This window comes from Salvelinus alpinus, chromosome 11 (assembly GCF_045679555.1).
Source record: "Salvelinus alpinus chromosome 11, SLU_Salpinus.1, whole genome shotgun sequence".
Lineage (NCBI taxonomy): Eukaryota > Metazoa > Chordata > Actinopteri > Salmoniformes > Salmonidae > Salvelinus > Salvelinus alpinus.
The window spans coordinates 39,550,285-39,565,758 of NC_092096.1; the positions used below are offsets into that span (position 1 = coordinate 39,550,285).

Here is a 15,474-nt window from a genome sequence, read left to right on the forward strand (position 1 = left end):
ACTCTATTGTCCCTCTAACCACTCTGACATCAATGCAAATGGGATTGAAAATCACATCAAACACTTCTCATCAAAACAGTATCGTGCTTTTAAAACTCACCTCACTGTGATTGATCAATTTGAAGAAACGCAACAACAGGTTCAAACTGAGTGAAAAACATGATCGTTGTGGATGCTGTTTCAAAGCCTAACACAACAAAATGGACAGTGTTTTCTAAGGTGATGATTAATTCAAAACAACCATATGTATATTAGAGCTTATGCATCTGCATAGGCCTATACTGTATGAGTCCAAGCCTGAAAAAAACCCTGAATTAAGATAATGATGCCGTTATACAATACATAGCCTACTGCATATTACAAACATTAAAAAAATATTTAAAAAATACTGATTTAAGACATCTTTGGTACATAATTGTTCTAGCCTCAACTAAACAAATTCAGTTACCCTACAATTTTTAATGGCCTAGTAATATAGGGCAATTTTTATAATTAATAGGCATTACCTTTAGCTACAGAAAATCTCACCACCATGCGTTTCCATCTCCTCTCCCTCTCAAATCATCAATAGCCTATAGTCGCATCATTCAGCCCATATATTGTTTAATTTCTAATGCATTCTATGGTTGCCAAATAACTAAGTCTAGCGTATAGGACCTGCTTCAAATCATCACTTTTACGCTCAACATAGCCACTTCATAAGCCCACTTTTTACTATAACTATTTTTACTATAAAATCATGTAATATAAAATAATGGTACAGGACTTAAGCATATCCTGCCTGCTAAATGAACAAGCCCACAGCATGCCGCATAGCCAGATAACATACAGTAGGTCAAATCATATTCTGTTCTTCTGAAATACATTTTCTTCATATCATCATGTTTCTTTAGACGGACCTTCCTAAAACAATGGATTTATTGTGATGCTGTATGTTCAATTGATTTATTATACTTTTTTAAATTTTGTATAAATGTAGATGTTCTAAAAGGTGAGCATCAGCAGCTTGTACGCGTGCACATGCTTGTGGTGTGTGTGTGTGTTTGTCTGTGCGTGTTAAGCCTCAGCTCTGACATTAACACAGCCTAGCAGCGCTCCATCACTCTCTTGTCCACCTCTCTCAGAAACCCATTCGACTAGAGTTCCACTCGCTTGCCTGGGGAAATTATATTTCAGACCAGGATAAACAAGAGGGAAAAGCTGCCCTAACTAACCTTTAAACACAGGCTTCCACACAGTCAAGACACCAACCGAGCCATAACACGAATGACAGAATATTATTACATGTCTACTCTGACCACAAACCAGAAAGAACTACAAGGAAGGAGAAAGCAGGAGACAGGGGGGGAAAGAGAGGAAGGAAGAGAGTGATCAGTGGGGGGAGAAAGAGAGAGGGAGAGGAAACAGGAAACAGAGGGAGCGAGAGGAGGGAGGAGAAGAACGGAGAGAAAAAGCAGGTAAAAAGAGAGTGAGCTATCTGAGCAGAGCACAGCCATCAGTGGAGGATGTAGTATGGCCTGATGTTCACCCCCCACAGCCTAGCAGCGCTCCATCACTCTCTTGTCCACCTCTCTCAGAAACCCATTCGACTAGAGTTCCACTCGCTTGCCTGGGGAAATTATATTTCAGACCAGGATAAACAAGAGGGAAAAGCTGCCCTAACTAACCTTTAAACACAGGCTTCCACACAGTCAAGACACCAACCGAGCCATAACACGAATGACAGAATATTATTACATGTCTACTCTGACCACAAACCAGAAAGAACTACAAGGAAGGAGAAAGCAGGAGACAGGGGGGGAAAGAGAGGAAGGAAGAGAGTGATCAGTGGGGGGAGAAAGAGAGAGGGAGAGGAAACAGGAAACAGAGGGAGCGAGAGGAGGGAGGAGAAGAACGGAGAGAAAAAGCAGGTAAAAAGAGAGTGAGCTATCTGAACAGAGCACAGCTATCAGTGGAGGATGTAGTATGGCCTGATGTTCACCCACCCCATGGAAACCCATTTCATGAAGCTCCCGACAAACACTTGTGCTGAGTGTTGCAACCGAGGACAGGCGATTTTTTACACACTACGCGCTTAAGCACTCAGCGGTCACGTTCTGTGAGCTTATGTGGCCTACCACTTCACGGCTGAGCCATTGTTGCACCTAGACATTTACACTTCACAATAACAGCACTTACAGCTGATCGGGGCAGCTCTAGCAGGGTAGAAATTTGACAAACTGACTCGTTGGAAAGGTGACATGCTATGATGGTGCAACGTTGAAAGTCACTGAGCTCTTCAGTAAGGCCATTCTATTGCCAATGTTTGTCTATGGAGATTGCATGGCTGTGTGCTTGATTTTATACACCTGTCAGCAACGGGTGTGACTGAAATAACAGAATCCACTAATGTGAAGCGGTGTCCACATACTTTTGTATATATCGTTTATTACGGTCCCAGTCAGGTCATTTCACATGGAGTAAATAATGCTATTGGTATAAATAGAGATTTGTGTATCATTCAATTAGTTGTGTGTATTCAGTTAGTTGTTTGTTAGTTAGCTGTGTCTCTCTCAGTAAAGGAATGTGTCTTTTACTGTATTAATTCACAGGCCCTAGTTCGTCTTACAGTTGTCCTGACAATGGGCGCTGACACACACACAGCACTTAATTTTCTCTCTCGTATCGGTGAGAGAGTGCCCATGCGACCTCCTGACCCCTCGCATGTCAGAGAGAAATTTAAATACCTACTCTGACAGGATGACGAGGAGGGACACCGATTTACACACACACACACACACACACACACACACACACACACACACACACACACACACACACACACACACACACACACACACACACACACACACACACACACACACACACACACACACACACACACACACACACACACACACACACACACACACACACACACACACACACTTTGACAGGACACTAGGCAGGGACACCAATCCGTACTGACAATGCACACTGTAGATACACTCCTTTATACACTATACACACACGTAACTACACAAAGGTAGTGAAAAAGAAAGGGGCACATACAAATGTTTACTTACAGGTCAAATCTCAGATTCTGTCGTTCCTCAAAGAAATAATCCAAGATGAATTTACGAACAAACTCTGGGTTGAGTGTGTTTTCAATCACCTCTGTCCTTCCAAACTTTAGAGAGGGAGAGAGAGAGAGAGAGGATGAAAAAGTTGAGGGTCAAAGGCATGCAAGATATTTCCTCCGGTTGAATGTGGGTATTTGACAGACTACATTCGTGACATACAATTTCTAACGGAGAGAGAGAGAAACGAATTGACCGCTCCAAAAATATCATGGTGCAACTCAATTTCAAATGAATAAATTAAATATTGAGAATTCATTACTTGAGAGTGACATTACCGATGTCAGAGGCTGCCTCCCAAATGACACACTGTTTCCTATATAGTGCAATACTTTTGACCAGGGCCCATATGTAGGAAATGGGGTGCCATTTGGGACACAGACAGAGTAATACCTACACAGCTATCTATAGGGGTTATGTGGGTCCGATATTTCAGTAATTATTAATCATAGGGGAAAATATGCAGAGGGGTTGAGGATTCATTTCATAATTTACTTGTATAAATATTGAGGTTTGAGTGCCAAAGATCATGTTGAATATCAGACCTTTTCAATTCAGTATCTGGTGTACTGTGTAGGCTAACTGAAGGGGACTTACCTCTCTCCACTCCTTATTGCCAATGCCTTGTGTGTACAGAACGCATACTAGATGAAGAGGGAGAAACACAGAAGAACAAGGTTAAACAGGGGACCCTGCATGACCTTTTGAGTGTGAGGAAAATGCATTACAGAGTTACAAACATTATAGGAGGAATATTTTAGAGAGTTGTTAACACATTGTTAGGTTAGATTACTTGTTGGTTATTACTGCATTGTCGGAACTAGAAGCACAAGCATTTCGCTACACTCGCATTAACATCTGCTAACCATGTGTATGTGACTAATAAAATTTGATTTGATTTGATTTGATTTTAACAACACCACCATAATGCTCTAGTGCGAAAAAAACTGAGCTCATTCATGGTGCACTTTTTCAGTAGGGCTTCGAGAATGCACAACATAATAAACTCCTGTTAAGGTAGTGGTGCTTGCGCACACACACACACACACACACACACACACACACACACACCTACATTATTTAATCACTTACTCGGCAGCCCCGAGGAGAGCTGAAGCCAGTTATCCTCTGTTCATATGCTTGTTACAAAGGGAAGAGAGGAATGTAGCAAACATAAGAGCAACCTTTGTCCCGCCATCACTGACATCTCTCTCACACTCACTCTCTCCCCGTCTCTCGCTCTCCCCTCTCTCTCTACCTCACTCCCACTATCTCTGGATTTCTCTTTCTCTCCTTCTCCCTTCCTTTTCAAAGGCATGCCCAAAGATAGATATGATCCCTAAGTCTCACCTGAGACCTGGGAAGAAAAGGCCAAAGTTGTCCTTCTGCCCCCCTATCCCTCCCCTGTCCCCTGGCGTTGCCTGGCCCCTCTCGCTGCCCACTGAAGCAGCTTAATGCTGGGAGACTTGAGCAGCAGCACTCAGCATGATTAAGATGGCCACTCAGCACAAGTGCCTCCATACATGATTGTATATGGCTCTGGACCTGGCTCATCATCATAAGCCTATCATTATTAGTCACAAAGCCTCCTTCTCCCTAATCTTCGCCACAGATCCCATATATGAATATGAATAAATCTGCCTTGAGAATATGACCCGTGACATATGAGTGGAGTCACTTTGATTGACTAACGAGGCGTGAGAAGAAGGACGACGCCCTGTTTCTATTTTGGGCTGGAGTTGTGGAGGAGGGGAGAATAGAGGGGGCGAGACTCAGAGACAGAATTTCGAGATGCTGAATATTGAGATCAAGAATGTCAAGACAGGCAGAAAAAGGAGACAAGCGGACAAAAGGCCTGGAAGAAAAGAAAAACAGAAAGATGAAGAGCATATGTGATGCGTTCTAACCAGAGAGAGAGAAAGAGAAGAGAGCAAGAGAGAACGAGAGCAAGAGAGCAAGAGAGAAAGAGAGCAAGAGAGAAAGAGAGCGAGAGAGAAAGATAGAGAAAGATGGAGAGATATAGAAATTTTACATTTAAATGTAAATATATATATTTTACATTTAGATATTTATATATTTTATAATAGATATTTTACATTTAAATGTAAATGTAAAAATGTAAATATAGAAAGAAGGCAAAAGTGCCACAACAACACACACATTACTGATTAATACACAGCCCAGAGTGATTCATCAGTAAATGATAACATAATAACACATACATACGTACTGATGTATACATACATACATACATACATACATACAGTAGAGGAGGCTGCTGAGGGGAGGACGGCTCATAATATTGGCTGGAATGGAGTCAATGGAGTGGTATCAACATGGAAACTACGTCTTCGATACCATTCCATTGACTCCACTACTGCCATTACTCCTCCCCTCAGCAGCCCCCACTGACACATACATACAACATTTGGCACCAACTCTCTTGCACTGGCTCTATGCACACTCACTTGACTCTCCCCACACACTCACAGATACTACACTGACAATCCAACACACACATACTACACGGACACTCCAACACACACACACACACACACACACACACACACACACACACACACACACACACACACACATACAGTAGAGGAGGCTGCTGAGGGGAGGACGGCTCATAATATTGGCTGGAATGGAGTCAATGGAGTGGTATCAACATGGAAACTACGTCTTCGATACCATTCCATTGACTCCACTACTGCCATTACTCCTCCCCTCAGCAGCCCCCACTGACACATACATACAACATTTGGCACCAACTCTCTTGCACTGGCTCTATGCACACTCACTTGACTCTCCCCACACACTCACAGATACTACACTGACAATCCAACACACACATACTACACGGACACTCCAACACACACACACACACACACACACACACACACACACACACACACACACACACACACACACACACACACACACACACACACACACACACACACACACACACACACACACACACACACACACACACACACACACACACACAGCTGCTACTCTGTTTATTATATATCCTGATTTTACCCCTACCTACATGTACATACTGTATTACCTTAACAACCTCTTACCCGTGCACATTGACTTGGTACTGGTACTCCTTGTGATTGTTACTATTGTGTTACCATTTCCTTTTTTACAGTATTTAGCAAATATTTTCCTTACTTTTTAACTCTATTGTTGGGAACAGCTCGTAAGTAAGCATTTCACTGCAAAGTCTACACCTGTTGTATTCAACCAATCACATTTGATTTGACATCCATAACGTCACACTGATATGAATAACATTTAAGAAGCATGGTTTCCCCAAAGCCTTATTAAATGTGCACGTGTTTCACGTGACCCTCCAGAAAACCATTAAGAAAACACTGGGTTGACCTTTAGTCAAAACTGCTGCTTTTATGTATTTTGTACTATTGCTCTGTCTGCGTGCTCCGTGTTGCTTGTTCGACAGTATGTTTCTCTGTCTGCATGCTACGTGTTGCTTGTCCTATGTTGCTCTGCATGTGCTCACTGCTCATTGTTTGTCTGTATTGTAATTGTTTTTAATAACCTGCCCAGGGACTACGGTTGAAAACGAGCCGACTGGCTATAACCGGCACTTTTACTGATTGATTAATGTGCACTGTCCCTGTAAAAAAGAATAATAAATGAACTCAAACGCAAATAAAGGAGAAGCTAAGGCTGGAGGGGTGGAAGGAAGGGCCTAGGTATGCTGGTGAAGGAGTTGAGATATTTCAAAGTTAAACTAATGCAAAATTGTTCCTGGCTCATTGACGATGAAGGTATCAAGAACAGAAACACTATTGTCTGTATGCTGACCTTCTCAATTAAACAGAAGGGAAAACAAAGCACAACAGGTCACGCCTACTGAATGGTTCTATATATTCAGAGTAGGAATTTGGCTCTCTGGTCCTCTTCACACATTTACTGTACAAATAAATTAAACATGTCAAAGTAGGGAGTGACTCACACCTTTGTGCGTAATCCATGTTGTATGGCATACTAATGTATACGAGTTGTATCCATCACAAGGCAGATTGTTTGCGTGTGTTTTTGTGAGAGACTCATCCGTTGCCAACGTCATTCATCCGGCGACGGATGACTAACATTGAAAAGGCATTGGCTCCGATTCACGAAGTGCGTCGTCGGAAAGGGAAAGGGAGATGCCTAGTCAGTTGTACAACTGAACGCATTCAACTGAAATGTGTCTTCCGCATTTAAACCAACCCCTCTGGGCATGTGTCGACAGTGATAGGGTTCGAAAAGAAAGGCAGCGTTGCTCTTGGGTCAGCTTTCCCCATTCAAATTTTAGCTTAACATTAGAATTATTTCATAATACTGACGACGTATCAGTTCCAAGAGAGATATTATCACCTACGGCTGCAAATATGGACACGGCTTATAATGCGCACATTGTTGCACATCATGAAATATAATGAGGCAATAATTACAGACACTATAGCTGTACAATTAGCAAAATATAACTCAATTGATTGAACATGAAATTGATTTCAATATGATTGAAATACACTTAGTGTAAAAAACATTGGAAACGCTCTTTCCATGACAGACTGACCAGGTGAATCCGGGTGAAAGCTAATGTCCCTTATTGATGTCACTTGTAAAATCCACTTCAAATCAGTGTAGCTCAAGGAGATGAGGCAGGTTAAAGAAGGATTTTTAAGCATTGAAACAATTGAGACACGCATTGTGTATGTGTGCCATTCAGAGGGTGAACGGGCAAGACAAAATATTTAAGTGCCTTTTGAATGGGGTATGGTAGTAGGTGGCAGGCGGACCGGTTTGAGTGTGTCAAGAAGTTCAATGCTACTTGATTTTTTTCACACTCAACAGTTTCCCATGTGTATCAAGAATGGTCCACCACCCAAAGGACATTCAACCAACTTGACACAACTGTGGGAAGCATTGGAGTCAACATGGGCCAGCATTTCTGTGGAACGCTTTCGACACATTGTAGAGTCCATGCTCCAACAAATTGAGGCTATGTTGAGGGCAAAAGGGGTGCAACTCAATCTTAGGAAAGTGTTCTTAATGTTTTGTGCACTCAGTGTATGTAGGCCTGTTTGTAGCCTATAGGCCTACTGTATTAATTGTTTAATGCAGTCACCAACATTCTTAATTTGAAGCACATTTTTATCCTTAGCTTGTGTAACAATTGGAAAGACATTGGCAACTTTGTATCAGCGGTCGAAAGAGGGACAGAATCAAGATGCTTATCTATGTTTAGCGGAGATCTTCTGTGTATAAAGTGACGCAGAAGGACAAAAAAGCATCCAACGGCTCACTTAGCTGGTGGTCTGAAGCAGTCAGTAAATAACAAGCATTTTTTAAGTTTTGGGAAACAGCTTTGAGATTTTGAGTGGCAATTGGCCTAAATGGATCGGGCTACGTTTCTTAAAGATTCTTAACGAAGAAATATGAAAAGCATATACATAAGCACGGTAGTAATTGAAAGGGAACAGTTTGGAGATTACGGGAAAATGATTAGACCAAAGTTGAGAACCCAACAGTTCACCTGACACAAGACTGATATTACACAAATATTACACTGTACGTTTTATGTGAATTTTTTTGTTGTACATTTCGCCACATTTGTTGATAACGAAATCTGAAAATACTCTGGATACATTCAGTCAGATTATAAGAATATTCCTGAAAAATGTGGGGTAGGTGCAACATAAGATAAAGCAATGACAAAGGTTTGAGTGAGAGCGACTAATTGGTGTTTCCAAGCGGCCACACACCTCTCCAAAGATCCTAAGTCATTTCAATGCACCTTTATGACTCAAAGAAGATTCTTCAACTATACGTTTTTCTTTTACACTTGTAGTTCTTTCTTTAGAACACAACCCTGCATCCCCGCCATCACACAATTACTGTTGTTGTTGCTCCCGAGTGGCGCAGCGGTCTAAGGCACTGCATCTCACTGCAAGAGGCATCACTGCAGTCCCTGGTTCAAATCCAGGCTGCATCATATCCGGCTGTGATTGGGAGTCCCATAGGGCAGCGCACAATTTGGCCCAGCGTTGGCCGGGGTAGGCCGTCATTGTAAATAAGAATTTGTTCTTAACTGTCTTGCCTAGTTAATTAAATAAAAATTACACAATCCAAAAACTGCCCATTTTAAATCACAATCTGGGTCAGGGGGCATCATTTGAAAGCTTGTTCATTTTACTGTACAGCCACATCGTTCCAATTTAGAGGCCCAAATCTGCCATTTTCAACCCGTATATGGGTACGAGTGTAATGGGCTACCAATGCTAATACGAAGGTTCTTACAATGCTTTTGGGAAAATGGGCCCAGACAGAAAGAGGAGGTTAAATAGGGAGTGTGAGGATGGGTTAAGACAGGTTAGGTCTTGGATTAGGGCATAAAGAGGGGTTAAATGATTGAACAGCAGGGTTGGGGTCAATTCCGTTTCAATTCTAGTCGATTCAGGAAGTACACTGAAATTCCAATTCTCTTCATAGCTTTTCAAGGAGGAAGAATTTGAATTATTGGAATTTGGTAAACTTTCTGAATTTACTGGAATTGAAATTGACCCCAATCCTGCTGAACAGGATAGAATGCTTGTTGGAGATATTTTGGCTCATCAGGAGAGCCGGAGCTTCAGGATGCCCCCAGGCACACTCACACACTTACCATTTATACAGAAACATTGTTATGGAACAGATATTACAGTGTCATTGTGGAACAAACAAATAAACAGAAAACCATAGTGATCTTACTTGGGTCTGATTTGGAGAAGGTATCCATGTCCAGCAGATTTCTGTGAAGAGAAAACAAACAGGAGGGAGCGAGGTGTGAATAAGTAAAACTGACACCATGTTGCTTCGTTAAACACAACGAGACGCTGATTGGCTCATTAAGGCTCTCGTTAGTTAAGGCAGCGAACACCGTTGGGGATAGATACAGGATACAAGCGTGACAGACAGGATTGCGTCTCAAATGGCAACCTATTCCCTTAATATTACCCTACTTTTCAATAGGGTGCCATTTGGGAAGAGAGACATGAGCGTCATGCTCTGATTGGCTAACAGATGAGGCCTGTAAACGAGGGATTGCTGTAGCAGCCGTTACAGAGCGGAACGGGTCTCGCCTTCTCAGGCTAATTACCAGACAGAAAAAGATTAAGGTAAGGGAGAGAGGCGGCCATGAAATGCACATTGACAGTGCTGCTAAAAAGCCCCATCCGTTATGATCAGTAACACCTTCTATATCATGATGCTCACGAGGGGGTTTATAGTGACGGCATCATCAGTGATCAAGAACACATCCTGTGCACCTCCCTTGGGATGGGGCCGCCTTTCAACCCCCTAGTCCCAACCCCTAGAGAATCAGTCAATTAAACTATTAATTTACATTAAACGGACAAACTACCCCTAAGCCCCTACCCATGAACACCTTCAAACCCCACTGGAATCAATGACTCGTTTACAAACAAAATAACCTGAACCCCCACCCACCTTGAAATGCTAACTCCACAACCAGAGACAGATCTTACACCAGTCATAAAGCATTTCTACTTCACTCTGGGGGATGGAGAATATTCACCAAATAGGGCTGGGAAGATTGACTCATTTAAAAGCAGGGGATTTGGGTAATACAGTTACCTCTAATATAATTGAGCTGTTCTTCAGTGAATTTGCTGGAGTGATTCCGACACACATCCATTCATCCTATAAGATCAGGACTGGATGAAGGAATGGGGGGGATGGACGGAGTGAGGGAACGAGAGATGAGATACAGTAAGTGACTTCTCTGCCATGGCTTGGAAACATTAATGGTTCTGCAGGGAGAGATAACATACCCTTCTCTCCTCCTGACCTGCTGGTTCATGTCCCATTGAACTATCCCTGACACTTACTGAGCTGTATAAAAGGTGATGAAATGTCAGGAAATTCTGACATGTTCCACTTTATCCCGTTAAAGCCCAGGGATCAGCAGAGGCTTTGGCCTGCTGTAGGACAGGAGGGAACACTGATCTGTCTGTGTCCATGCCTTCCTGTTTCCTGTTACCCATGTTGCTCACTGACTCACTCACTTTGTCAGTGAGTGTATGTGTGGATGCATTCCTGTGTGTGTAAATGTCTAAAAGCTGCAGAGGCTATAGTATGGTCTGCATTAGAGGTCGACCGATTATGATTTTTCAACGCCGATACCGATACCGATTATTGGAGGACCAAAAAAGCCGATACCGATTAATCGGACGATTTTTAATGACAATTACAACAATACTGAATGAACACTTATTTTAACTTAATATAATACATCAATAAAATCAATTTAGCCTCAAATAAATAATGAAACATGTTCAATTTGGTTTAAATAATGCAAAAACAAAGTGTTGGAGAAGAAAGTAAAAGTGCAATATGTGCCATGTAAGAAAGCTAACGTTTAAGTTCCTTGCTCAGAACATGAGAACATATGAAACCTGGTGGTTCCTTTTAACATGAGTCTTCAATATTCCCAGGTAATTATAGGAATTATAGGACTATTTCTCTCTATACCATTTGTATTTCATTAACCTTTGACTATTGGATGTTCTTATAGGCACTTTAGTATTGCCAGTGTAACAGTATAGCTTCCGTCCCTCTCCTCGCTCCTACCTGGGCTCAAACCAGGAACACAACGACAACAGCCACCCTCGAAGCAGTGTTACCCATCGCTCCACAAAAGCCGCGGCCCTTGCAGAGCAAGGGGAACAACCACTCCAAGTCTCAGAGCGAGTGACGTTGAAATTCTATTAGCGCGCACCCCGCTAACTAGCTAGCCATTTCACATCGGTTACACCAGCCTAATCTCAGGAGTTGAAGTCATAAACAGCAGAGCTGCTGGCAAAACGCACGAAAGTGCTGTTTGAATGAATGCTTACGAGCCTGCTGGTGCCTACTATCGCTCAGTCAGACTGCTCTATCAAATCATAGACTTAATTATAACATAATAACACACAGAAATACGAGCCTTAGCTCATTAATATGGTCGAATCCGGAAACTATGTTTATTCTTTCAGTGAAATACGGAACCGTTACGTATTTTATCTAACGGGTGGCATCCATAAGTCTAAATATTCCTGTTACATTGCACAACCTTCAATGTTATGTCATAATTACGTAAAATTCTGGCAAATTAAGCGGCCCAAACTGTTGCATATACACTGACTGTGTGCAATGAACGCAAGAGAAGTGACACAATTTCACCTAGTTAATATTGCCTGCTAACCTGGATTTCTTTTAGCTAAATATGCAGGTTTAAAAATATATACTTCTGTGTATTGATTTTAAGAAAGGCATTGATGTTTATGGTTAGGTACACATTGGAGCAACGATACGCACCGCATCGATTATATGCAACGCAGGACACGCTAGATAAACTAGTAATATCATCAACCATGTGTAGTTAACTAGTGATTATTATTGATTGTTTTTTATAAGATAAGTTTAATGCTAGCTAGCAACTTACCTTGGCTTACTGCATTCGCGTAACAGGCAGGCTCCTCGTGGAGTGCAATGTAATCAGGTGGTTAGAGCATTGGACTTGTTAACTGTAAGGTTGCAAGATTGAATCCCCCGAGCTGACAAGGTAAAAATCTGTCGTTCTGCCCCTGAACGAGGCAGTTAACCCACCGTTCCTAGGTGTAAAAAAAGGTGTAAAAAAAATCTGATTGTTATGAAAACTTGAAATCGGCCCTAATTAAAATCGGCCATTCCGATTAATCGGTCAACCTCTAGTCTGCATGGTCGACGGCATTTTAAACCAGGCTTCCTTCATCATAGCAGGAGATAAATATTTTAGCCAGACTGATGGCTGGTTACATCACTGAAATTGGCCCTTTGGTCCTTGCTGTGTGTGTAATGGGCCCCTGGATTCCCCCTGTGTGTGTGTGTGTGTGTGTGTGTGTGTGTGTGTGTGTGTGTGTGTGTGTGTGTGTGTGTGTGTGTGTGTGTGTGTGTGTGTGTGTGTGTGTGTGTGTGTGTGTGCATTAGGGCAGTATCGGTCATTACATTTTGTCAGCCGGTGATTGTCAAGCAAATATTTTCTTATATGGCCTTCCTGTGTAGACCAGCTCAACTAACCAAACAACTGTGGGCTCCAGCCTCCACCAATCTTAACTCTAAACAAATGGCTCCCAAATCTGACCTAACTCTGACCTAGCAACAAGTGATAACTGACCCAAATCTGCTATGGCACAATTGCCTCAACATGGTTTTGACCAGTTTTGTGTGGATACTAATATTTGTGACATGATCATAAAAAGTATGCCATCTTTGTATCCTCATTTTAAAAATACTGTGTCCTCATTTATAATATTCACAAACCAGGGGACAGTGATCCTCTTCAACAACCCCCAAGTGAAGGTCTCCCTGGCAGCCAACACCTTCACCCATCACTGGCCACGCAGAGACCAAGCAGCTGACAGAGATGCTCCCCAGCATCCAGCCTAGCCTCCGGAAACTGGCCCTGGCTCTGCCCAAAAACTGCTGAGAACTGACTCCAGGTCTGATCAAAGAAGTTCATTTGTGTCTCTGTCACCTCATCTCCTCTCCCCAGGAGGGTAAAGAGGACAGAAGGCTGATGCCCCTGAGATTCACCCAGTGTGAGGGTCATCAGTCACAGTGCATAACAAACCTGACATCTGAAAACAAGTGGGGGTGGAGAGAGATCTGACACCAGGCCAGACAAATATCTTTAGAAAAAAAATGGGAAAAAGACCAAAGCACCAATAGAACCATAAGAGCAGGTGTCTGTCTGTCTGTCTGTCTGTCTGTCTGGCTGGCTGTCCCCAGTAGGTAAGGAAGAAATAGAGAGGGAAAGAGAAAGACTGACAGACAGACAGGGATAGATGAGTGTGAGAAGAGGCGCCTATCCTTTCTGAGAGGTTTAATTATTCTAAAAGCCTTTCGGAGCTCTTTTAAACAGAGAGAAGTACGCTTTGGCAATACGTACATTGTTAGGTTGTGGCAATGAAGCAAATTGAATTGAACTGAATTGATAGTGAAAGATGGAGAGAGAGAGAGAGAAAGGCGCTGCCTATCACGTGTAAGACACGCCCCCCTCCCAGTCACCAAGCCCCAGCGGGGCCCGACTCGGTCCTCTGTCCTCGTCACTCGGCCCGAGTGATGGAATGTCTCAGCAACAACGGTAACCATAGCAACCGTCCGACATCTAGTTCTTTTGGGGTAGGAGTATTTATCCCACTCAGACAGCAGCTCCCGATGGGACGATATAAGTTTGACATCAGCCCTCTGCTCATTAAAAACAGGAGAAGAGACAAGAGCTGTTCACAGAGTAAATAGCAAGATGGCACCAACAGATATGGCAGCTCTTTATTGCAGTATTTCGTTTTTTTGTGTTATTTCTTACATTATTAGCCCAGGAAACTTTTTGTGTTATTACATACAGCCTGAAATAACTTTAAGATATCAGAGTGGCAGTAACTCACCAGCATTACGACCGGGAATACAACTTTCCCAAATTGGATCCTTTTTCGTACCCCCCAGGGCAAATGAACTGATTCCAAATGCGGATCCAAACACCGCTGGCGGAGAAGAGGTATTCGGAGTGCGACTCAGAAGGCACGCACACCATCCACCGCTTCCGAGTATATTACTCGCTAATGTTCAGTCTCTGGATAATAAAGTAGATGAGCTCAGGGCGAGAATCTCCTTCCAGAGGACAGGGATTTTAACATACTCTGTTCCACAGAAACATGGCTCTCTCGGGAAATACTGTCTTTGTCCATACAGCCAGCTGGGTTCTCAATATATCGCACAGACAGAAATAAAGAAGTCTCCGGGAAGAAGAAAGGCGGGGGTGTATGTTTCATGATTAACCACTCATGGTGGGATTGTGATAACATAAAGAAACTGAAGTCCTTTTGTTCACCTGACCTAGAATACCTCACAATAGAATTCTCTTCGGTTATAGTCACCGCCGTGTATATTCCCCTTCAAGCCGATACCACGACGCCCCTCAAAGAACTTCACTGGATTTTATGCAAACTGGAAACCACATATCCTGAGGCCTCATTTATTGTAGCTGGGGATTTTAACAAAGCAAATTTGAGGAAAACGCTACCGAAGTTATATCAACACATTGACTGTAGTACTCGTGCTGCTAAAACACTCAACCACTGCTACTCCAACTTCCGGGATGCCTACATGGCTCTCCCCTGCCCTCCCTTCAGCAAATCTGATCACGACTCCATTTTGCTCATCCCTTCCTATAGGCAGAAACTCAAACAAGTTGTAAGGCAACCTTTGTAAGGCAATCAAACAGGCAAAACGTCAGTATAGAGTAGGGATGCAC

General features: G+C 42.6%; 1 protein-coding gene across 1 annotated transcript in view; it reads right to left on the reverse strand.

The window, feature by feature from the left end:
- LOC139534124 (copine-8-like) overlaps nt 1–15,474 on the reverse strand; it is a 124,730-nt gene that overhangs the window by 80,864 nt on the left and 28,392 nt on the right. Inside the window, exons 2-4 of the mRNA XM_071332915.1 lie at nt 9,894–9,934; nt 3,717–3,763; nt 3,066–3,169 (exon numbers count right to left, since the gene is read on the reverse strand). Coding sequence (XP_071189016.1) covers nt 3,066–3,169; nt 3,717–3,763; nt 9,894–9,934 — 192 coding nt within the window. The remainder of the gene's footprint in view (nt 1–3,065; nt 3,170–3,716; nt 3,764–9,893; nt 9,935–15,474) is intronic.